At 38.7% G+C, this 25,519-nt stretch overlaps 1 protein-coding gene across 19 annotated transcripts in view; it reads left to right on the forward strand.

The window, feature by feature from the left end:
• Nucleotides 1-25,519, forward strand: part of LOC309531355 (uncharacterized protein) — a 313,524-nt gene that overhangs the window by 147,182 nt on the left and 140,823 nt on the right. For 14 of the 19 annotated variants that reach the window (XR_014219226.1, XR_014219227.1, XR_014219228.1 and 11 more), the window contains one exon: nt 10,640-10,703. The exons of 1 other annotated variant lie outside the window; for it this stretch is intronic. Coding sequence is in view for 1 of the 18 variants with exons in the window: in XM_082220829.1 (XP_082076955.1) it covers nt 21,420-21,487 (68 nt within the window). In the remaining 17 variants the exon portion in view is untranslated. Of the gene's footprint in view, nt 1-10,639; nt 10,704-21,419; nt 21,488-25,519 lie in introns of all 19 variants that reach the window. 4 more of the 19 variants (XR_014219235.1, XR_014219236.1, XM_082220829.1 and 1 more) reach the window with 2 other exon arrangements.

Consider the following 25,519-nt stretch of genomic DNA (forward strand, 5'->3'; position numbering starts at 1 on the left):
CTTCCATGGTTACAGGCCAAGTATGAGAACCTTGCTTTTAAGAGAGATGGTTCTCATGCTCCCTCACAGCCCATGTCATTCATTATAAGCAAAGGCAGGTTGAGCTGAAATCCGCATAGATATTTCAGAGTAAAATGATACGCGAGCACATGGCTCTTAGCAAAAAAAAAAAAAAAAGTCACATGACTTAAGAAGCAGGCTTGTGCTGTTTCAAAGAGAGGACTTCTTTTTTTCTTACCCAAGAGTAGAGGGAGAAGAGTGTTTGTACAAAACAAACATTCATATGATATGTAATATTTTCAGTGTTCTTATTCTGTTAACTGAGAAAAGGTCAAGGGTTAAGGGTTTTTTGTGTGTGAAAGGGCCACAAGCCCTTTTGTTAAGAAAGCTTTAGTGAATGCCTAATAAGATTTTGCTTTTCTTTCAATCTAAACTATTATTATAAGTTTGATGAGCATGAAAATACTTAATCTCTACCACTCTGAATGGATTTTATTCTTAAGTTTGTTTTTTTTTGTATTCAGAACAGGGGTAGTTTCGTAATGCATATTGACCAAAACATCTTCAGTTTATTTACTTATTTTGTCAACCTTGATCTTCCTAAAACGGTTTGCAGAATGGATACAGCATTGTTTTAATTGCTTTAAATCTACAGTTAATGGTTTTTCTTTTTATATAGAAAATGTAAATGTTGTTTTCTCCAGAATAAGGTATATATTTTTGGACAGACATGTGTGAGTGATAACAGTATGTTCATTTAAAATGTTAACTATTTTTTACCCTTGTGGTATCTGACATATTTAGAGTACTAGAACACTGTTAGCAAAATATTATTTTAATTAAGCATCTAATTATTTCTGTGGAGTCACACAACTGGGAAGATGACTTGGTTACCAAAACCTGTAAGGTCATGTTTATAATACGGAAATATTTGTGTTGGATAATATATAATATATTGGGTAATATAGATTGGATATATTGGATAATATAGATTCTATTGAGTATCTGTAAAGTTTGTACGAATATGTACATTATTATTTTGCTGTTATTTGTTCATGAAAGTGTTTTATGGAATGCATAATTATAGAATTTAAATTAAAGTGATTGATATTTAGTAAAACACTATCATTTCTCAAGATACATTATAAAGTATTATAACTGGGAGCTCCATGGTGTGTGTTTGAAAGTAAGAATGCTGGGATGGCAATACAGTTAGTTGAATAATGATAATGCCATGCTTTTCAAGGATAGGGGGAGTCTTTTAGTATATAATTTGGAATAGGAGGAAGTAAGTGGACTGGACAAAACAAATATATCCAAACACTTAGGAGAAATCTAAGTGTAACATAAATGTTAACAATTGTCATGTTGCCTTTAAAAAAAGGAACCATTGGTGTTCATCAGATAATTTATGGTATATATATATATATTAATTATTAAGTTCGCCTTATGATTTCAGGTTCTGCAGATTCAACTTAACTTAATCAGTTTGAGCGAGGTTTTTATTTTTAATGAGACTTAATGATACTGATATACTGTATTATACTAATTGTGGGATAATGCTCTATTCCTTATGTAATCAAGAAACAATAAACTGAAACAATTTTATACTGACTTATGAGATACTTCTGATTTTTCATCCCCACAATACAGCACCAAATAACTATATATTTGCAAGCATAAAAACATGCTTACTGTCAGTGATGCATGTACCATGCTTACTGTTAAGCCTTATATGGTTGTATTTATTAGTTCCAAATAAAGAATCTTTAGCCCAAAGACTGCATGTGAAGTATATTACCTGTAGATATTTTTAAAAAACTAATTTGTATGCAGCCAAATGCAAGGTTTATATGATCTGTGTTGTGTTTGCTTTAAGAACAGGGCTTCATTTTCTTTTTTTAAAAAAAAGACAGACCCTGGTGATGCTATAATGTTGAGCAGTGATTTAGTATTGTAGTGCATATACATATTATAACTTTTAGCAAGACTCAAACCATAAACATGATCCCCCCCAAAAAAATATTATATACATTCTTAAAACTTTTGAGTCATTGGAGGACATGAGGATATTTATGTGTATGGGACTACTTGTGCTGCGTATACTCTTTCAATCCACCCACACTCTTCTGCCATACTATATCCTCCAGATATTGATATCTCTGATCCATAGAGTAGCTTCATTGTTTATATCAATGTGTTATAAGGGAAGTTAGATCAACAGTGTCGTAGAATGATGTGGGCGCAGTGATCTCCAAGCTTCATATTAATGAATTGTAATTGGCCAATTAATGTGCCCTAGGGTAGGTGAAGAATGAGGTATATTGCAGTGTACAGATTTAAAATTTTGTCTCAAAATATGTAATCTTAACACATAGCCTAGCTACATATTACACTTTCATGGTTTGATATTAGGTGGAATTTGCTGAACAAGGTGACAAAGGGTAAATTTCATTCAGAGGACCTGTTTGCACTAAACAGTTAAAGCAGTGTCATACTGCTTTAAGCAGTTATAGCTTACTCCAAGGAATCCTGGGAACTGTGGTTTGTTTGTGCTGAGCAATGTTAGGAGACCCATATTCCCCTCACAGGTCTACAGTTCCCTTAGAGGTTATACAGTCAATAATTCTTCCCAGGGAACTCTCTGAATTGTCGCTCTGCGGGGGGAATAGAGGCTTCCTTACGACTCTCAGCATCCTTAACAAACTACACTTCCTGGGATTTTGTGGGGAGAGGTATGACAGTTTAAAGTGGTATGATACTGCTTTAAATGTGTAGTTGGACCAGAAGTCTCAGCTATCAGAACCTGGCTATGTCTCACACTGCTAGTGTATTATAAGGGGGCTCTGTGCTGCAGCACATCATCACCTCCCTAACCTGAATGCTCCTGTTCAAGGTTCCAGCTAGCTATGCCCACCTTTAGACTACTAAAATGCAAGGGCTCAAGCAGGGCATTTTACTCTCCTAGCTTGCCCCCCCCCATTTTCTCAACATTTTATGGTTGCTTAACATGTTCAGTTCCTATTTCACAGTTTTAAGGGGATTTGTTCCTAGAACTTTTTCTTCTTAAAATATTTTTGTAGTTCTGGAAACCTTGGGGTGGAAACCTGCTGATACTTCCCTCTTGTTTCTTTGACACCCTAATTTGGATTCAATCCTTCTGGCACTCACCCCTTAAGTTTGCTGTTAGAAGAGGGATGTACTTGGGCTCTCAGTTTCTGGAAACAATTTGGAAGTGTTAGTGGATCCCTAGCAACCATTGGCATGCTTTCTCTAGTTTTCAGCTCCTCTCAAAAATGGGAACTATTATTATCTCCAGCCAGCAATGAGGAAAAGGTAGGAGAGGTACCCTAGAAGATTACCACATCAAGAAAAGTCTGAAAGGACTTCTACTTTTAAGAGTTGAATATGAACTAACATTCCGTGAACTGCAGAGTAGTTGTAGAGAGAAACAAGTGATGAAAACTAGTCTTCAGTGAAAGTCTATAGTAGCCAAAGAGAGAGGAGTTCCTGGCAAGTATGCCTAAGATTTCAGCCTTAATCTTTCAGTTTTTGCACTTCTTTTTGTAATGTAGAAACAGTAGCAGCACCTTTCTAGTTTGGCCACATTGTTTGGAAAAATGCTTAGGTCTTAAAAGTCCTATGAGTTCTTCCCTGACAACAGAGCTGCCTGCCCTCAAGCCCGTAAAGCAGTGTTCATGGCTGAGTATCCCGCAGCACCACATTTCTTTCTAGAGAACCCACTTGACCTAGTTTCTATCACTATATTATTTACTTTTTTTTGTTAAGCATGCTTAGCAACCAAGTTAGAACCAAGTCAAAAACAAGTAGGCACATTAATGGTACAAAGTGTTTATTTATTAAATTGTACTTAGCATCATAGAATCATAGATTTGTAGAGTTGATACCCCAGGGTCATCTAGTTGGCAATGCAGGAATCTCAACTAGATTATACATGACAGATTGTCATCCAAGCTTTGCTTAAAAACCTCCAAGGAAGGCGAATTCACCACCTCTTATGGAAGTCTGTTCCACTACTGAACAGTTCTTACTGTCAGAAAGTTCTTCCTGATGTTTAGTCGGAATCTCCTTTCTTGTAACTTGAAGATCCTAGCCTGGAGGATGGAGCAGGAGGAAACAAGCTTGCTCCATCCTTCATATGACAGCTCTTTAGATATTGGAAGATGACTATCACATCTCCTTCAGCTTCTACAAGGCAATCATGGGGAACTTTGTCAACAATCTTACTGAACTCAAGATATACTATGTTCACTGCTTTCTCCTGATCCACAAAATAGTAACTATCAAAAAGAAAAAGAAAAAAAGAAATGAGATTCATCTGGCATGACTTGTTTTTGAGAAAGCCATGCTGGGTCTTAGTAATCACAGCATCTTTTTCTAAGTGCTCAAGGACTGACCTTTCATTATCTGCTCTAGGACATTTCTTGGTATTGGTGTCAAGCTCACAAGTCGGTAGTTGCCTGGGTAGTCTTTCCCCCCCTTTTGAAGATGGGGACAATATTTGCACACTTCCAGTCTGTAGGGACCTTACCTGTTCTCTAAGAATCCTCAACGATAATAGACAGATTCTGCAATTACATGCGGATGGGGTTTCTGTTACTTGCCTTTGTGTATGACAGCTGGTAACACTCTATCCTTATGATGATGTATGATTGGACAGTAAACTCATCAACTATCCTTTGTCATTGGTAGTAGACTGGGAGCAATAGAATACAAATTAGGGAGATCAGGAGGCCTCCATCATATGCCAATATAATAATGTTTTATAAATCTGTGGTATGGCCACACTTGGACTACTAAGTACAGTTCCAGTCAGTTCATCTCAAAAAGGACAGTGTGGAACTGGAAAAGCTTCAGAAAAGGGCACCCAAAATGACTGGAGTAACTCTTTTTATGAGGATTTTTAAATTTTTTTTAAAGGGTGAGCTTGGGGAAAGGAATGATAATGCATAATGTAGAGAAGTGAATTGAGGAAAGTTTTCCTCCCTCATAATATTGGAACCCAGGACTGTTGAACGTTGGAAGATTTGGGGCACACAAAGGAGGTCCTTCGTACAGTACAAACCATGAAATTTGTTCCCACAAGATGTAGTTATGGCCACCAACTTGGCTGGCTTTAAAAACAGGTTAGACAAATTGATGGAGGGTAAGGCTATGAGAGGCTACATGTCTTGACCAGGATTCCCTTCCCCTATGTCTCTTAGTGAGAGATTTCACAGTAGCTTTGGTGCACCGTCTTGTGGAACCTGGACACTACACTCTTTGCTGAAAATCATCATTTTTTTTTATTTGTTTAAAAATACCTATAGCACACTTCTTTTTGCCAAACCTAAGGCAGCTGTTATTAATGCAAGAGAATTCTGAAAACAAACAAACAAAAAACACAGCCATCAGCAATTTTCCTGCACTAATGATTTGGAAGCAATGATTTCCTATTTTAATGACAATATTTTAAATTAAACAAACCCTTTTTAGAATATTTGTGTTGTTGGGCAAAAGTTGTCACTGTTCAGAGGGCCTTCTTGGTAGTGGCGCCTGCCCCGTGGAACACCCTCCCATCAGATGTGAAGGCAATAAGCAATTATCTTATTTTTAAAAGACATCTGAAGGCAATATTTAGGGAAGTTTTTAATGTTTAATGCAGTATTGTGTTTTTAATATTTGGTTGGGAGCCACCCAGAGTGGGCGGGGTATAATTTTAATTATAATTATTTAAACAAACAAGCAAAAGCTGGAAATGTTGAAAGTGCCTTCCCTGCCTTATTGAGCCAGAACAACACTTTTCAGATAACGCTGCCATCTTATCAGAACTACATGTAAAAAAGTATATTCCCCCCCCCTTCAACTTGTTGTCTTTCCTGAACTCATTATTATGAAGTAAGAATGATTTGGAACCTGCTTGGAATCCTACACCCATTAACATTGTGATTCTGACTTTAGGGAGGCTTATTGACGGTCCCTTTCCAGATCTGTGGAACCCATTGATTTAGCTTATTTGCATAGTCCTGCTAACCATGCAGAGTGGTGCTGTGGGTTAAACCACAGTGCCTAGGACTTGCCGATCAGAAGGTCAGCAGTTCGAATCCCCACGATGGGTTGAGCTCTCGTTCGGTCCCTGCTCCTGCCAACCTACAGTTTGAAAGCACGTCAAGTGCAAGTAGATAAATAGCTACCGCTCCGGCAGGAAGGTAAACGGCATTTCCGTGTGCTGCTCTGGTTCGCCAGAAGCGGCTTAGTCATGCTGGCCACATGAACCGGAAGCTGTCTGCGGACAAATGCTGGCTCCCTAGGCCTATAGAGCGAGATGAGCGCGCAACCACAGAGTCGGTCACGACTGGACCTAATGGTCAGGGGTCCCTTTACCTTTACCTTTACCTTTACCTTTTTATACTTCCTGAATGCTGTTCAAAGTTGTGTCTGCCATCTTTAACCTGCCCACACTGGCTTTCTCTGATTAAGTGACTTATTTTTTAAAAAAAATTACAAGTTCTCTTAAACTGTCAAATGGGAACTTGTGTTATTTCGATGTGGGAAAATCATATTTATGTGACGTCATTATGTCAGTTTAGTGATGCTTATACTTATTTTGAACATGATGTTGTATAGCAGAAGCTGATACTTGTGTCAGTGCAGACTATTTCAAGCTAAAGTTCATTCTGAAATGATAACTGTAGGGCCCATAAAACAAAATATCATGTTAAAGAATGTCATGTCAGAATACCTCTTGGGCACTTAATCAGGTCAAAAAGTAATATAATAATCTTTTTGGCTCATTTGTTCCCCCCCCCCCGAAAGCAAGGACTAGTTGGAGTCTGATCAGAATTCTGAGTCCATTGACATCTTGACAATGACTTTGGCTGATTTTTCCATTAATGCCTTACATACATTTATTACTACTTACTGGTGTACATTTAAATTCCTACTATAATTTGAATTAGGGCTCAGTAAAAATCTAATGTCAATTTTCACAATAAAAAGGGAATGTACCCCTGTTGTCAAGGCAACTAGTCTATTACTCCCCAGTCTTGGCACACAACAAAGTGTAGAGCATACTCCAAAAGAATGACTTGGTTTGCCACATAATCACAACTGATGGACTTAGTAGCATTGTACTTAGTAGTACAATAAGGAGGAATAAATAAATTGGATGCTTGAGGAACTGAATTTCTGATCCTTACCACCTCCTCCTGGATCTCCCAGATAATGTCCACCTGGAACAACATGGGGATTGGAATGTAGTTATTCTTCAGATTTCACAGATCTCCAAATTCTGTGAATTCTTGGCTCAAAAAAAATGCCAAGTTGCATTAAAAATATTTTAGAAGAAAATATGTTTTGAATTGTGTAAAGTCAAAACAATATGTGTTTCAATATGTATTTTTAATAAAAGAAAAATATATGTGTATTTACATACTAATTTCATGCAGAAAATATCAGTACAGAAATGGGATGGAAAACTTAATGAATGAACATATGTGAAAAAGATACAGGCAAAAAATAGACTGACAGGGCCATTTCTAATTATCATCATGTAATCATTGTTTCAATCAATTGTATGTAAATTTGCTCGGGATTCTTCTAGTTTGATCCACCCCCACATTTTTCAGTAGATATTAATTTTATATTTTTGTTATTAATCTTGACCATTGATTTTCTGTATTGTCTATGAGCTTTAATCATTAGTTTTCATTGCATCATATTAATTCCTTGGCCCATTGTTCTCTGAGCCCCCCAAGTGGAACAGACAGTGGCTGAGAAAGTTCAGGAGCAAGAGGCTGCATTCCTATACTTGCTTGCTTCAGAGTCCCACTGAACTCAATTGGGCTTCCTCCTAAGAAGGCACACAGAGGATTACATTTTGACTGTTGAAAATAGGAGAAAAGAAAATTTAGGAAGCCTAGGAAAAAATATGCATAGCGAGAAAAATAATGACAGGAGGAGGATTTTGTCTGAAGATTCAAGAATATTTTTTTATAACTACAAGTCTGACAATTAGCTGTTGAAATCAAATGTTGAAAATCAAATATGTATAATCTACCCCTTCCTCCAGTCTTAGTTTTTGTTTCCCTCTTAGGGTTGTCAGATCACAGGGTTGCAGAGGCAACAGAGGTCTTTCAGTTGGCTGGATTCCCCTTTTATACAGCAGCCATGTCTCTTTCTGGATCTACTAATCCTAGGCTCCTTTGCCTTCTGTCCCCAAGTCCTTCAAACCTCCCTTAGGGTGCAATCCTATCTCCAGTTACCTAGGAGGAAGCCTCATTACTCGACTGAATTTACTTGTGAGTCAACATACATAAGCGTACACTATTCATTTATCTTTCCTCTTCCTTCATGTCCATACCAACAATCTGAGGTTTTAGCCCAGACCTACTTTTTCACCAGCTCCCTTATTTCTTTGTCCCTACCACATTTGTCCCTTCCTCAAGTCTTTACCTTTCCACATTTCGCTTAGTCAGCCTCTCAGCTAGCCACCTGATCACTGTTTTGGCTGTCCTCATACCACCTCTCTGACCTTAAGTGCTACAAGGCTTCTACAGATCTCATTTTTATCCATTTTGTGTCTCCCTTCCTTCTCTTTCGGTTATTCTCTCTTCAGGTTCTTGTTTCTCAGCCCATGTATCACTTGCTCCCATGCTCCATCCTGGGCTTTCTTTCTAAAGTACAGCCAACTCCTGTCATTTCTTTAGGGCAAGGTTAAATCCTATAATGCCTGACCTTGGTCATACTTGCTGGAACAAGTATAAGCCCAACAACCACTGGAAGGTCACTGCTTCCCCATCCCTGTAGTAGCAAAACTGATGACTTTATTTTCCTTCACTGAAGCTGAGCTGGGTGGAAACTACACACATATAAAAACCGTTCTGAAAATGTTTTTTTTTTAAAAAAAATACACTGAATTTTCCATAAGGCTCACCATCTCCATCTAGTGTCACATTGTATATTGCACTTAAAACATTTTATTTGTGGCTATATAGCTGAGTCCCTGAACTGCAAACATTGTAATAACTTTGGGTCAAACTATGCACTACATTCCGTGCTTTTCTTCTTTGCATTTAACATGATTGTTTGATAGAGAACAAACAAAATAGGTGTAGGGACTTTGGAAGATGGCAAGTGGTTTAACCCTTTCCTTCCTCACCATGACCCCACTGAAAATCCCAATGGGAGCAAATGGCAGGAGAGGGGATTTTTGTTGAGACTGTGGCAAGCAGGGAAGCCAACCTTTCCTGCAATAGTCCCAATCAGGCATGGCTACACCTACTGGTTTGTTGCTGTTGTTGTTAAGGTGAATTGCAAAAACACATCTAATGCCAAATATAGTTATAAACTTCATAAGCATTTCATGCCATCATTGTAGCTCAGCCAGATAGAACTGGAAGGTTCTCTGACTCAAGCACAGTACAATATTGAAGCTTAGCCAATCCATGACAGAGGTGTTGCTATGGCATGGCCAGTGCACTCCAGCCTGTCAGCATCTCCACGGCTCCTTTTCCTGCTAAGGACTTACTTTTCAGCTCCTCCTCACCCCATGTAAAATGATGGATGAAATCAGACTTAAATTTAGTGTTAATTCACCACAGGGCTTACTCGTTTTCAGTTCACATCCTTCTTAGGTTAAAATTTGAAATTCTAAATTGCAAAAAGCATTTGTTTTCCATTGGTATTACTTTCAAGTAATATTTTATCTTAAGGAAGTTCATAGCTGTATACTTAAAGAACTTCAGCTGTAAGTTTTTGGCTTGTATATCACAAACTGTATACATCTGTGTCTAGTCCTCCTTCCACACATTATCTGCATGTTCACGCTGATCCAAGTAGGAATCACAGCACACACAGAAGCAGTCTTTCATGCCATACATACATAACTGGATGAGGAGCCAGGTGCATACGTGTTTATTAAAGAATTAATTTAAAATACTGCTTAATGCCAAGATGACTTCTAAGAAGTTTCCAAAACATGAATGCCAATTGTATGACATTGGTAACAATACAGAATAGTTAAAATGAGAACTTAATTAAAATACATTAAAATAGTCCAATTAAAACATTAAAATGTAAGCATCCATAAAAAAATATGCAATGAAACAATTCCCTTAGAAACAGCACAGAAATTTTAAAAGGAGACTTGGGTCAAGAGGTCAAGGGAAAGCGAGGGGGTTGCCAGTTCAGATGGGTCCTCTCATGTCAGCAGGAGGTACTTTCCACAACACTGGTGCCACCAGTAAAAAAGCCTGCTTGCATGTCCCCACAGGCCATTCCCCAACCTTATATTTTTGACCTTCACTCGTGGTTCCACTCTTATGTAACCCAAACAGCAGCATCTACATGCAGCAGATTTGGAGTATATACAAAGTTTGCAGAAGCACATAATAATTTTAAGCAGAACAATCCATAAGCCAGCGACCCATGTCCCAAAGGAGGACTGGTCCTAACTTGCCTTCAGGTGTGCTACTAGCTACCACGTAGACTTAAATCATAACAAAGTCTTGATTTCCTATTAAAATATCAAAGCACATTAAATACGTTGTTTTACAATGAAGCGCTGGATTATATTCACAGAAGTCTGCTGAATGAGTTATTTGGTGACTGCTTACCTGAATTCATTTCACTTCTTTAGATGTCTGGGTGCCTTGAAGACATTTTTTAAAAGAGCTAGATTTCTGCCATTTCAGAAACTGGAGGTAAGCTCATAATACCTTTATTTTAAACTGTAAATACAGTAAAAGTATATGTGGAGCGGTGGCAACTTCACACTATGTTGTCCTCAGGCAAGTCACATTCAGTGGGCTTCTTAGATTGCACAGTGAAGGGCCTGCTAATGGGGAAGCCTCTCATGATCTCTGGCCTTCTTGCTAAGCTATCTAGTTATTGAGATCAACTATTCTGGTATCAGACTGGAGTCTGGAAGTGAAGCCTGCTGTGTAAGAAAAGGGAGCTAAGAGCAGACCCAGAACTTTTGTTTGTTTGTTTGTCTGTTTGCATTTTTTAATCCCACCTTTCATTCATCTTGTACCCAAGCTGGTGTACAAATCTTTCCCAGACAGTCGTGCATCCGGGCATTGACCACATGCAAACCTGCTTAGCTTCAAGGAGATGGTGGCCTCCTGTGCCTTCAGACCATATCTGTGATGTGGCACCAGCAAACAGAGCCCAGTGGTTTTGGTGGTCTAGGAATCGGGCCTAATAGCATTTCATACCCTCCAACATTTATCCAATGAAAATAGGGATGTCCCATTTCATGATAATAATTTTACTGTTTACACCCCATACATCTTACTGGATTGCCCCAGCCACTCTGGGCAACTTCAAACATCTATAAAAACATTAAACATTAAAAAACTTCCCTATACAGGATTGCCTTCAGATGGCTCAGGGGTCGGATAACTCCATGCCCTCCAACATTTATCCAGTGAAAATAGGGACATCCTAAGGAAAAGTGAGACATTCTGAGATCAAATCAGAAATCAGGATGGCTTCTCTAAAACAGGGACATCCCTGGAAAATAGGGACAGTTGGAGGGTCTTGTATATACTTAATTATTTAGGAATTTATAAGCCAAACTTGCATACAAAATATAACAAGGCAGAATACAAAATATAAAAACAAGTCTGAGCCAGATTTGGCTGCTGGTTAGCTACCAAGCCAATTTTTAGGTGTTAGTTTTGGTCTGTGAAGCCCTACACAGCTCTGGCAGTGACCCTATCATGGGCTAGTTTACATGTAGTTATGGTAGTACAGTCATACCTTTGGTTGAGGTAGCTTCGGGTTGAGCATTTTCGGGTTGCGCTCCGCGGAGACCTGGAAGTAACAGAGCGCGTTACTTCCGGGTTTTGCAGCTTGCGCATGTGCAGACACTCAAAATGATGTCACACGCATCTGCAGAGATGTGCAGATGCGGGCTGCGTTCGCTTTAGGATGCGAACGGGGCTCCGGAACAGATCCCGTTCATATCCAGAGGTACCACTGCATTCATAAAGGCACATACAAGTGCTATATGCATACCATATCTTTCGGCTTGCTGATGTTTATAGCTGTTATTTTGGATATGCTGATATTAGTTTTCATAACCATGATGAGTATGCAATATACATCTAATTTTGTCAATTCTCATATGTTTTAAATTTTGGCGTCATCACAGAAGTCTTGAATTGATGTCTGTAGGCTGGGATGTGTCACATTCAAGGTTCACGGACCCATTGTGCTGATGAAATATTTCCATATGTAGTTGAAACTGTAACTCATTAATATTCAATAAAATAAAATAAAATACTATAAATGTACCACATGCTTGATTTAAGGTTAGCTATGAGTGCATAGCTTGATCTACATTAGCTAGTCATGCTCCAGAAACAGTTCTGAAGGTTAAAATCAATTTTGTCTTGCTACAGTTTCAAACACAAAGAATACCATTGTTTTCTTCACATGTGGCAACCATTTGGGTTTATATTAAGTTGAAGTGACTGCCATCTAGTGGTCCAAAGAAATTTCAGTCACTGCAACTGAAAACAGCAGTAAGACCTCACAGACATCAGTTCTCAGACAGAATGTGAGAGATACTGTGTATCATCTGGCTGATCTTGGAAGAATAGCGCTGTGCTCTAATGATACAGGTTATTTCCTTACTATACAATGCATGTTGTGTTTTACAGCCCTAGACCTGTTGCTTACATGCTTATTCTTTAGGTTCTTCTGTAGTGACTATGATGACTACACTTCCCAAGATGTTCCTTTGGCGTAAAGAGATCTTTTTGGAATAATGTGAAATTGTCTTCAAAAGAATGAAATTTCTCAGGAGACAACTAACAGCAATCTAGTTTTCATTATTCCAAAATATATTTCCTTTTCCTCTATGTAGTGGCTCCAGAATGGGCTACATTCCTGCAAAAATCTGTGTGTAAACACACACACACCTTCATCACAAATGTATTTCTGGAAGATATTTCTGCTAGAAAAGGATTTTGGTGTATTGGTGTGTTATGAGAGAAATTCCCATGAAAGCAGAAGGAAGCTTCATTTAAAAAACAACTGCAAACTGTGGAAGGAAAAGAGATGAGAAGGTGAAAGGCAAGGGCTTATGGAAGAAATTAAGAAAATGAAGTTTGTTTTTAATATAGCCTGGTGTGTTAGATTCAGACTACAAAAAGCAGCTAGTGTGGTTACAGTTATATAGAGTGTCCGGCCTGCAGGGCATAATAAATGGAACTCTTATTTATAGTTTATGTCAAAGGAAGTAACCCATAGATGCAAAGCCAAAAGAAACACTGCTCTTCTGCTAAAGTTCGATTTAGGAGTTGATATTATCCATGGATAATGGATTTGTTAAAGAATCATATAAGGATACCTATAATATCTACTCAGCTGTACGTCTAATTGAGTTCAATGGGACTTACTCCCAGGCATGTGAATATTGTATCATAGCCTTAGAACACACACATCAATACTAGAAGCCAGATGGATATTTAAGAACATAAGACGATCCCTTCTGAATCAGACCAAAGCCCATCTAGACCAGCATTCTGTTCTCATGGGGATCAACCAAATGCCCAAGGGAGGCCTCCAAGCAGGACTGTACTCTTCCCACTTGTGATTCCCAGGAACTGCTATTCAGAGGCATATTACCTTGATAGCGGACATGCTAGGTAGCCATCATGGCTAGTAGCCACTGAAAGCCTTAGGCTGCATCAATAGTTCTGGGTTGTGCAGCTCAGTGGGCGAGCAATTGCTTTGCATCCAAGAATTCCTAGGCTGAATCCCTGGCATCTCCAGTCAGCACTGCGAAAGACATGGGCATCTGCTACCAGTAAGCATAGATCAAGGATGACTAATTCATAGCGCTCCAGATGATACTGGACTTATAAATCCCATCATCCTATTGACCTATTTAGTTCACTTGGAAACTGAGTTTTGTTAAGTCACAAAGGGAAGGGGCATAGTTTGCCCTGACCTCCTTATCCTGTTTCTGAACTTGCTCAGTTGCTTTACTCCATGATACATTGATGATTTGTCACTAGGACTTTCTGGGAGTGGGCTCCCACATATTTTGTTCCACATTTGTAGCACTGGCCAGTTTTCCCCAGGTTGTGTTGCAGCCAGTTAGAGCAGAAGGAGCTCATCTGAAAAACGCAGGTGGTAAATAATAGTAAGTAGGGATTTGAAAGAGGGAGGGTGGAGATGAAGTGGGGATTAACTTCCTGTGAAGATTTTCTTTTAAATTTGAAACTCACTTTTAACTGATTTAATACTGAACTGAAATCTGAAACTTGGACTTTGTCAGAGGCCTATGTTATTGGCCATGTTTGCTGTGACTTGCCGGAGTCAGAGATAAACAACACCTGGAAGGTCACAGATGTTTAACCCAACCTTGGTGTAGGAAATCTTGACATAGAAGGACTTATGATGTAACTCGGTATAAGATGACTTCTGTTTGATTGGGAACAAGATTGAAATATTAGTTACAGCAAATTATTGATGGCATGTTGTACCAAGTTACTTGTGACAAGTTCCTTAATGTTGTAGTAAATGTGCAGTGATGTTAGTTTGGAAAGTTTCCTTCAGACTCTGCAGTTTCACAATTGTATTAAAGTCCCTTCCCTCTTCTAAAAATGTATTAAATTATATTTTGGGGAATGCTTAATTAAGTACATTATCTAGAGAGTACAGGTTCATGCCCTGTTCCTGCAACAGACTGATTTACAGAGAGAACCTGTGTCAGGTGATTCAACAGTCTACTTTACAAATTGGATAACTGAGTTGCTCGGTCAGGCAACTCCTCTTGGACAATAAGACCTAGTGATCTATTTTATGAGATCCTTTCAAATGAAGTGTGAAAGACGAATATTATTTTTTCCAAGAAGAAGTTAAGCAAAATAAATGGAGGAGAATCACTTATCTGTTCTCTATCCAAGTAGTTTTCAGCAGAAGCAAAAACTACATTCCCAAATTCCGTCAGCTTCATAATGTAAGACTACATCTCATCCATTTGAAAATGAATGTCATACTTTTATCCAAATACCTTTAAATGGCGCAATTTGTCATCAAAATACATTGACTTGAAAGTAGTTAAAGGCTATGAAATGAATAGCTTTACTGGGGATTTGTTTGGATAGAAAAGCCATATGGATATAAAGTTTACATTTTAAGCATACTAAACCTTTTAGTAACTCCAGGATTATTTTTTCTGGCAAAAATGCAAATATGTGTGGCAATTTTATACCTCATTCATAGCTAACACTGACTACTCCTGCAACACCTGAAGAAGCACACCTAGGTTTGAATTGCTGGGAAAATGTGATATTCTAGCAGGAGAGATACTTCTAAGAGATCTCTGGATGTCCCACAGCAAAGAAGAATGGCAGGGCATTCCTCAAGGGGGAAAGTTGTTGATTTGGCACATCCTGACATTGTTTAAAGGTAAAGGGACCCCTGACCATTAGGTCCAGTCGTGACTGACTCTGGGGTTGCGGCGCTCATCTCGCTTTATTGGCCGAGGGAGCCGGCGTACAGCTTCCAGGTCATGTGGCCAGCATGACTAAGCCGCTTCTGGTGAACCAGAGCAGCACACGAAACGCCGTTTACTGTGAAGTAAAATTCTATGCACTAGGAAGCCTCACTAAGCTTGATTAGTAAGTGTTACTAGGCTCCAATCTCATGCTTGCTTATTTCACAAGACATCTAGGATTGTGTAGTTTTATGATTGTACATTAGAAGTCATATCTGGTCATCAGGTCATAGCTTTTAACAGTCTTCATACATCTGTCCCACAATCTCCAGATCATCACAGCATCATCTGAATTAAAATGCCACATTATTTATACCTATAAAAAAAGAGAAAAGAGAAGCAATTAATATGTGGAACGAATTACATTTTTATTCAGGAATACTGTACAAGTGAAATATTAGTGCAGGATATGCAATAAAATAGCATGAAATGAACTCCCTCATCCTTTAAAAAAACCAAATAAATTATAAAAAGAAGCATTGAGCAAGTTTTTAGTTCTGTTAATATCTCCACAATTTAAGAAACCAGATTTTTAGTTACTATGGTCATGATTGCTCTGAGATTTTTTTCCATGTGGTTTTAAATTACTTTTTTAACTGAATACATCTGTTGAAAAATACTGTGATTTCATTTAAAAACTAGTTGAAAAATCAAGCAGAATTATTGGGATGTTACCCAGAGTGTAGGAACATAGAGAAGTACAACAAGAAATATCATATCATTCTGAATAATCCTTGGGTTGTTTCCCAAAAAGGAATCACTATAATTTGGTTCTGCCTAGCTGATACTCATTACAAATTTTAAACAAGATATTGCAAGTTGGAAAAGAACAGGAACATTTCCTCTCCTCAAATGACTTGTCTGTTTTATTCGTTTTTATGTTTTTACCCATCCCAATCCTTTGGGACGGAACAGGCAACAAATAGAAAGAACTTTCCAGTCCTAATTGAAATATGCCTATAACTATAAAGTGCATTTTTATTTTAACAGAATTTCAACCTACTTTTTTATCATAGACCTTTCCTATATTGTTGCTCTGACTAATACAGCAACCCATTCCTCTATGAAAATACACAGTAGTTCTGATACATGCAGGCTATTACTATATCTTCCATTCCCAGCTGTGGTCAAAATCCAATGCCTATTCAGGATTTTTGTTTGCACAAACAATGAGAATCATGTGGGGGGAAGTGGGGGGGAAGTGGCGCTAGCCACCATGTTTCCATCCTCATAGCTGTCTGCAGGTCAGAGGCAAATATCTAGAGTGGAAAACCTTTTCTACTCAGGTAGGCTCCCTGCGTGATTTAGAACCCTGGAACATCAGTATTCTAAATTGTATTGGAGGCAGTGGCGTAGTGTGGGTTGTCAGCACCCGGGGCAAGGCAAGTAATTTGCGCCCCCTAACCTGTGGATTTGCGCCCCCTAACCCATGGATTTGCGCCCCCTAATCCTAAACCCCAGATGTTGCGCCCGGTGCGGCCAGCCCCCCTGCACCCCCCACGCTACGCCACTGATGGAGGTCTCCATAAATGGACATTATACTACCAACCTGGTGAAGGGCAAGGAATTAATTAGAATGCCTAAGCAGGGTTCTAGCAATGAGATTTTTATTATGTCACATTTCTTCCGTGGCCTCTGCCTTGTGCAACACTAACTGTGCATCTTCACATTCATTAGTGATTAACTGCTGGTTCTTTTAAAGATCACCATAACTTACCACCATAAATTCAGTATTATCAAATTCTTCATTTTGTGGCTTGATTTCCATCTATGTTAAATATCTCATACAGACCAATATCTACTTCCTAGAATTCAATTTTGGATGCTATCTTTGTTTCTTACACTGTAACTTAGGGGGAGCTAACACAGAGAAAGTGCCTGACCTGTGCGTTCCCGCTTCCCACCCCCCAGCTTTTGAATTGGGTTCACACCTCGAACACCAATGAAGAAAGTGAGGAGCGTTTTAGATACAGGTTGTGCCCCCTAAAAATGGGTCGCCATGTCAGATAGCATCTTACTGTGTCTCTGTAAAGTCAAAGGTGGATGTGCTGCTTTGTAAGAAAAGAACAGTAGGAGTTCCAGTGGTCGTTGTAGAGGCTGCGGGACTACAGAATCCATAGAAACTGTGGCCTCACACTTAAGATTCCCAAACAATTGCAGGAGAAGTTGCAAAGTGATATAACCCAGGGTCAGACACAACAAGCCAATCTGATCAGCCAGAGGTCAGCAATGAATAAAAGCTGACTTAAGGTAAGGTAAGTCAAAGGCGTCAGGCTCAGAGTTCTGTTGTATCAACAATTGCTGAGAATTGTTAGGAGACCCCTATTTCCTTTGCAGAGCTACAGTTCCTAGAGCTTCCTGGGAAGACAATTAGGCTGTTAAATTACAGATTGTGAGGGGAATATGGTTCTCCTAACAACTCTCAACACCTTTAACAAACTATAGTTCCCATGATTCTTTTTTTTTGGGGGGGGGGGGGAACAATGACTGTTTAAAGTGGTATGATACTGTTTTGAATGCATAGTGCAGATGGGGCCAAATCAAACACCAATTAAAATATAATAATTTTGCAAGCAGGAACGTAAACATTTTGATTAGGTGCTTTAAAATGCTTTTAGACTCCAAAGAAAGTGGACTCACTCAACAGCCTGATCTACAAGGCCCTACTACTAGTAATATCAAATGAGACCAATTGAAGACAGTGGGGCTAAATTAACTTGAACCCTAGTATTGCAATTTTGAACCCTAGTACATTGGAATCTTAATTTTGAGCTCTAAAATGTCTGATTGATGGTGGGACAAAAATTAAGTATCTCAAATTGTAGAGAAAATATGACTTTGATCATATTGACTGAATCCAGTTAATTTTACTGTAAAAATTCATAATTCAAATAAAGTAACCTTTTTGTCAGAAAATAATTAATTTATACACATATAAACACTGAAGTATATTGTACACAATACTTGCCTCATTTCAGGTTCATTATTCTGGGTCCATAACTTTGGAGAATCCCAGGGGTGGAAGTTGATACTATACCCAACTCACCAATTTAAACAACAAAGGAACTAGGCTTGAGACAGATCTTTGCTCAGAGGAACTTAACATTTGATTGACAGGAGTAAGGGACCCTTTTCCAACATTCTATAAGGAGCAGTGTTTTGGGGGGATGCATGCCATCATGCACACAACCTTTTCTTTTGAAATCTTTTAATATTCATTTTTACACCCCCAAATTTTCTTATAAAAATAATAGTTTGGGGTTATGCAGGTTGTGAGCTGTCATGTCAATTGACATGCATTTTTGTTTTCAGAAGATTAAGACTGTAACATTGTTATTATATATATAAAATTTGTAGTTATTTATTTCATCTACAAACAAGTCTGTTTTATTTTGTCAGTTTGCCCCCACACCTAGAAGAGTCCTATCAGCAGAACATGTTAATTTCTTTCTTTATTAAATTTTTATTAGATATTTCAACATAGTAATTTAAACAAAAATACATCATCCACATTGTTTCCCCCCCTCCTTCCCCCTCCTCCCTAAACAGAAAACCCAACCCACCCACCCCGGACTTCCCTCAGCTCCTTTCTCTGGTTTCTCAACACATCTTTCTGTCTGCATATTGTAAAATTGTAAAGATCCTCAGATTATCTATCTATATATTACAATAAAGAGTTTGTGAATGCTTATTCAAAACCTGCCAAAGAGTCCAATTCATTTTGTTGCTTCTTTAAGTATTTCGTAAAAGGTTCCCATTTATCTTTAAAATCACAGTTATCCTTGTCACGTAGTTTGTGTGTCAATTTTGCCAATTCCGCATAGTCCATCAGTTTTTCTTGCCACAGTCCTTTCGTCGGGATTTCCTCATTCTTCCATCCTTGTGCTATTAAGACTCTTGCCGCCATTGTCGTGTACATAAAAATGTTTTTTAAATTTCTTTGGCAGGTCTTTCCCCATAATCTCTAATAAGAAAGCTTCGGGCTTTTTCACAAATGTTAAATGAAACATTTTCTTTAACTCATTATATATCATTTCCCAGAACATTTTAATTTTACTATAATCCCACCACATATGGTAAAAAGTCCCTTCTTTTTCCTTTCATTTCCAACACAAATTTGAGCCAGTTTTATACATTTTCCCTAACTGTGCTGGTGTTATATACCATCTATACATCATTTTCATGTAATTTTCTTTCAAAAAAGAACAGTCTGCTAATTTTGTCTATTTTCCATAACCTTTCCCAATCTTCCAACATAATGTCATGGTCTTGCGCCCATTTAAAGCAGAACATGTTTCTTACTTTAGAGCAGAGGTGGCTAACAAGGTGCTATCCAGATTTTTGTTGTACTCAAACTCCCATCAGTCCCAATTAGCATAGCCTCTGGCTGGGAATGTTGGGAAATGTAGTCTAGCAACTTCTGGAGGGCACCACATTGATTAGTTCTGCTTAAAAGGCTATCTTACTGTTGTGTTCATAACTACATGTTTTAAAAATCTGTTGCTGTTTTTAAAAAACCATTTAGGTTATTGAATTTGCTTTTATAATGATTGCACTTCCAGATTTACTGCAGACCATATTTAAATTTCTGGGAAGCATTTGGCAAGTCTGTTTGCACATTAGTACAACATTCTCTAAGTTCTCACTCATGAATGTTGAGACTGTTTTCTATAATTTTGAAAGACGATTGAACTGGATTTCCAAGTTCCTAGTTCCTACTGTATTTTTATAGCAACCTCTTCAAAATTGTCCTTGAGGTACCCCGTATTAAGTATCTGTGGCCAATGCAACACAATCCTTGTCACATATATTTATCACAGCATCAGATTTGATGTGCATAAAGGCCACCTCCACCTCCACCCCTTTCTTCCTGTCAGTTCTCCACATTCCCATGGCATATCAAAGTGGGATGCTCAGGTATGTCTTGTTTCATGTTGTGTTGCAGGTTCAAAAGGAGGAAGAGGAGACATACAAAAGGGGAGATATTTAAAATATACTTCCTGTCCTTCCATTATAATAGTAGCTAGCTGCCAAGAAAATTTTGTTTGTCTACTGCTTGACTGCGGCTAATCTATATTTGAATCATTTTATTGGCTTCCCTTCCCCTTTGGCCGTAGAGACTAAAGGGAGATGCAGAGGCAGTAACTAGGATTCAGTGGGTGATACTTTTTATTAGATCAGCATCACATCTTACTGAAAGGACATCATGGACTGCTCAACTGACACAAAACCCCACACATACACTATACAAAAGAATATAAGCCTCATCACGTCACCTCACCTCCCCCCCAACCTTATACTATACTCAACACTAATGTCTCACAACAAATGTAACTGATTTGTAAGACAGACTGTGCAACCTGAAAAAAATAGAGCAGGCATGTACTTTTGTAAACCAAGAAAATCTTTAATAAAGACAAATTTAAAAAACAACAACGGCAAGGTTAGGTAGCTTCCACAACATGTCTATCAAATAACCAATCCTATTGCTACTAGTTTATGTAATGGTCTCAAAGGGGAGCCTCATTTTGTTGCCTAGGCAATTTAGGAATGTGCTCCCTCACTTCTGGTGCTGTGCCTATGAAGCCAGCAAAGTACTGACCAATGAAACCACTGCAGTCTGGGAAAGGAGGGGATGTGCCCTTATTTTCCCTAGGTGTTTCTCCTTCTCTTGCCATGCATGATGTGCTGTGGTGATATGTGGCTTATCTTCACATAGCAGCATAGGAAAAAGGCAAATTCTCCCACTTGCTTAAGCAATACAAGGGTGTGCTCCTTGCACAAGGGGCGAATGCTTTGTAGCCCTCCACAAAGTATGGCCTAAATGCAAACTCAGGAGTTGCTTTAGCTCAGTCTTAACAGCTACAGTTATTTTTATTTTTCATTTGTGCGCTTTCAGGCAGTATTACTGACAATTAAAGGAAATGGCCATAACCGAGTGGTAGGCTCTATCCCTGACATCTCCAGGTAAGTCTGGGAATGTCTTCCTTCTGAAAACTTGGAGAGCCATTGCCCTTCGGGTTGGACAATACTGAGGTAGATGGACCAATGGTCTGCCTCATTATAAGGCAGCGTCCTATGCTGTTGCAATCCCAAAGATGTCAAAAGAAATAAGTCACCACTTCCAGTTTATGCATCATTCTGCAGCTTTCTGTCTATGAAGCATAACAAGTAAACATTAACCAACACACTTCATTTCACATAAATAATGTAACTCCTGGATTTATTACACACACCTCATCTTACTCTATTTTCCTAGATTTCAAAATTGAAATCTTAAAGTTCTACTGTCAAATGTTTGACTTACATTATAGTAGTTGTTTTTCCCCATTATTTTTACTGTGAATATCTCAGTCTTTGTAGCAGAAACATTTTGAAAGCTCAGAATGAGCTTAGGTTTGCAAGAGAGGACATCTGGCGTGCCAGTTGTACATGTGAAAATGATTGAGGAGGGTTCTTAGTGGACCACCACCTTACATGAGTAACAAGTGTGATGCAGCAGCAAAACCCCCCATCCCTAATGCTATTCTAGGTTGCATCAGCAGAGGTATAGTGTCCCAATCAAGGGAAGTAATAGTACCACTCTATTCTGCCTTGGTCAGGCCACACCTGGAGTACTGTGTTCAGTTCTGGGAACAACAATTTAAGAAGGATATTAACAAAGAAGAGATATGCAAACTATCTCCAAATATCTAAAGGGCTGTCACATGGAGGAGGGAGAAACCTTTTATTTCTTCTGCTCCGGAAGGTAGGACCTGAACCAATGACTTCAAGTTATAAGAAAGGAGATTCCAACTTAATATCAGGAAGAACTTTCTGAGGGTAAGAGCTGTTCAACACTAGAACAGACTCCCACATGAGGTGGTGGATCCCCCTTCATTGGAAGGCCCTTTGTCATAGTTGAGATTCCTGCATTGCAGGGGGTTGGACTAGATGACACTGGGGTCCCTTCCAACCCAAGAAGAAGAAGAAGAAGAAGAAGAAGAAGAAGAAGAAGAAGAAGAAGAAGGCCGGGCTCAGGGCAGCTAGCAAGCAATAATAAAAACAAGTTGAATGAATACAACTTAAAAACAAGATTAAAGTACAACATTAAAATATTGAAACAATATAATATTAAAATGCAGCCTCATCACAGGAGGAGAAAGGAAAAAGAAAAAAGAAAGAGGGAGGGAATCAAACTGGCTCCAAGCCAAAGGCCAGGCAGAACAACTCTGTCTTACAGGCCCTGCGGAAAGAAATCAGATCCTGCAGGGCCCTGGTCTCATGAGGCAGAGTGTTCCACCAGGCTGGAGCCAATGTTGAAAAGGCCCTGGCTCTGGTTGGAGCTAATCTAACTTCCTTAGGGCCCGGGGCCACTAGGGTGTTGCTATTTATGGACCTTGAGGCTCTCTGTGGGGCATACCGGGAGAGGCGGTCCCGTAGGTACGAGGGTCCTAGGCCATGATTCTATGAAATCTTTGTTGGGGTGGGAGGCAAGAAAAAAATGAACTGCACAATCTTAATTTTAAAAAATGCTGTGCACTTTACTAATCTGCAAGGATTTATAAAACATTGTTCTAAAATGTCCTCTATTTGTATTTCTCTATTTGTATTTTATCTTGTTCAGTCATTTGAGAAGCTTTGGATAAAGTGAGTAACAAATGCAATTAAGAAGAATAATAATAATAATCATAATCATAATAATAACCAAATACCAGTAGGTTTTATCAAGTTCAAAAGATGAGTCTAGGGAGAAAAATGAAACTTCAGTTTCTTTCAGTTTTGATGGTGAAGATTTCTTCTCTCTCTATATATATATATATATGTTGACTTTCTAGACTAAAACTATTTTAAAATTCAACATAGCACAAGTCAAAGGGACATATGTTAGAAGACTGATGGGTTATTTAAACTTTGCAAGGAAAGCATTTAGTTTTAAATTCTCGGTTTTAGTTTCACAAGCCTCATTATGTAAAGCAAATATTGAAATGCCTGTTAGGCTGCAATCCTAAACATCCTTTACCAGTGAGTAATTTCCATTGAACTCAGTGGGCCTTATCTCTGAATAAACATGTTTAGGAGTGTGCTGTCTTTCTTTAAGTTTTTTTCCAAAAGTATATATAATAACATTAGTTCTTAAATTGTGCAATATTGACACTGTGAAAATAAAGTTTTGGCAATATTATATCTTGTTGGTGATGATAGCTTCATATAAGCAAGCTGTGAGGTGAGAACTGCAGTTGTCTCAACAAACTATGTAATGTGAATTTACTCTCAAACTATTTCTGAAGCACATTACCTTTATTGTCTACTATCCTCATGTATATGCGCAATGGCCAGTGTCAAAAAGCATCAAGAGCTTTGCTGAAAAGTAGTCTGGAGCACTACATTTCTTTATGTGAATGAGCCTTCAGCTCATCAACTCCCTCTCCATTGTCAGCTACCCAAATCTTGGAAGCTTTTGTTTTTATTTTTAACTAACTACCGTTTCACAATGTATGCAAACCCAGACCACTGACCACAGTTTAGAGTTTGGACATAACATGAAATTGCAGTTTCTTGTGTTATTAAGGTTATATCGGGGCAGGGCGGGGCAAGGTGTTCTGAAATACTGGGGCCCTGATATGAAGAGGGGCCCTGATATAGATTTATATCAAAACCAGCACTCTGAATTGGGCTTGGAAGCAGTGTTAGTTTTTTTTATTATTAGGGGGTACTCAAGGGCACGCAGTACCGGCACCTCTTTTGCTGTTGTTAAAAAGTGCGACACCGTAACAACTTCATGGTGAGTACCGGCACCTATTTTTCTAAAACAAAATAAAAAATAAAAGTGTACAGTCAGCCAATGTAGGTGTAGCAGATTTGGTATTACATGATGTGTCTGTCTCAAACCTGTCAACAGTTAGTCAACTGCTCTAACTGAAGCTTCTGAACTATTTTCAAAGGCCAATCTCATATATAGCACAGAGAGAATATATTGACCAAAGAGAGAGATGTATAAGCACTGGGATTCTGGCAGATAGCCCAGGTGCCTTATTCTCTGTGACAGTCCAGCAGTTATCAGGCAGAGGAGCTATTGGTCTGATCTTTGTTGTGCTGCAGAACCATCCAGATAGTGTCCAGAAAGAAGTATAGTAGTTAATCTGGCCAGCCAGGCCAAGAAATAAGAAGCCAAAAGGAGCCTGGTTAACCATACATCAACATCATAAAAAGTAGGTGCTCTAGAGGTATCTTTGTCTTGTCTTGCTTCACTTGGGCTACTGCCATCTGGGAAACTGTACAGAAGTGCATATCATGCTTCTGGCCCTTCAAACATAGGTTTGTTGTCCTTGTGATCTGTTTTCTTGCCTGCCTTATACTGTCTTCCTCTGACCACCTGGCCTGTTATTTCTGGAAACTGATTTGTATTCATTCCGGATTGCAGCATTCACCTCTGATACTCATCATGGACTGTTTTCAGGTTTGGTTCTGTGTTCCCCAGCAGGCTGCTTGAGCTGATCAAGTAGTCCACAGCAAAAGTTTAGCAAGTGTAAAACTAAAAAAACAACAACACTGGCTTTGTAATTTATGTGGTTTGACGGTAATCAACAAAAATATCAGTATCATTTTATTTATTCGTCACATTACTCATAAAATGACTCAAAGTAACTTATAACACACAGTCAATAAAAACCTAAAAACAACAACACATCTATACAAATATAAGATAGGTATAGTAGATCCTGCTCCACCAGAAGATGCCACAAAGATTTTTAAAACTTCCAAACTAAGGACCAAAGGCCTGGGTGAAAAGAAATATTTTTGCCTGGACCTCAGAATAACAATTTCAGGGTCTGAAACTGGCTCATATTGTGAGAGGTGGTCCTTGAGGTATAGGGGTCCTATAAGGCTTCATAGGCCAAAACAATCACTCTGAATTGAGCTGGAAATGAATTATTAGCCAGTGTAGTCAGGCTAGGGGTGGTTTTATGTGCTCACACTGTCTTGCCCCAGTGAGCACCCTGGCTGTTGACTTCTGTA

Source organism: Podarcis vaucheri, assembly GCF_965113315.1.
Source record: "Podarcis vaucheri genome assembly, chromosome: 4".
NCBI classification, from domain to species: domain Eukaryota; kingdom Metazoa; phylum Chordata; class Lepidosauria; order Squamata; family Lacertidae; genus Podarcis; species Podarcis vaucheri.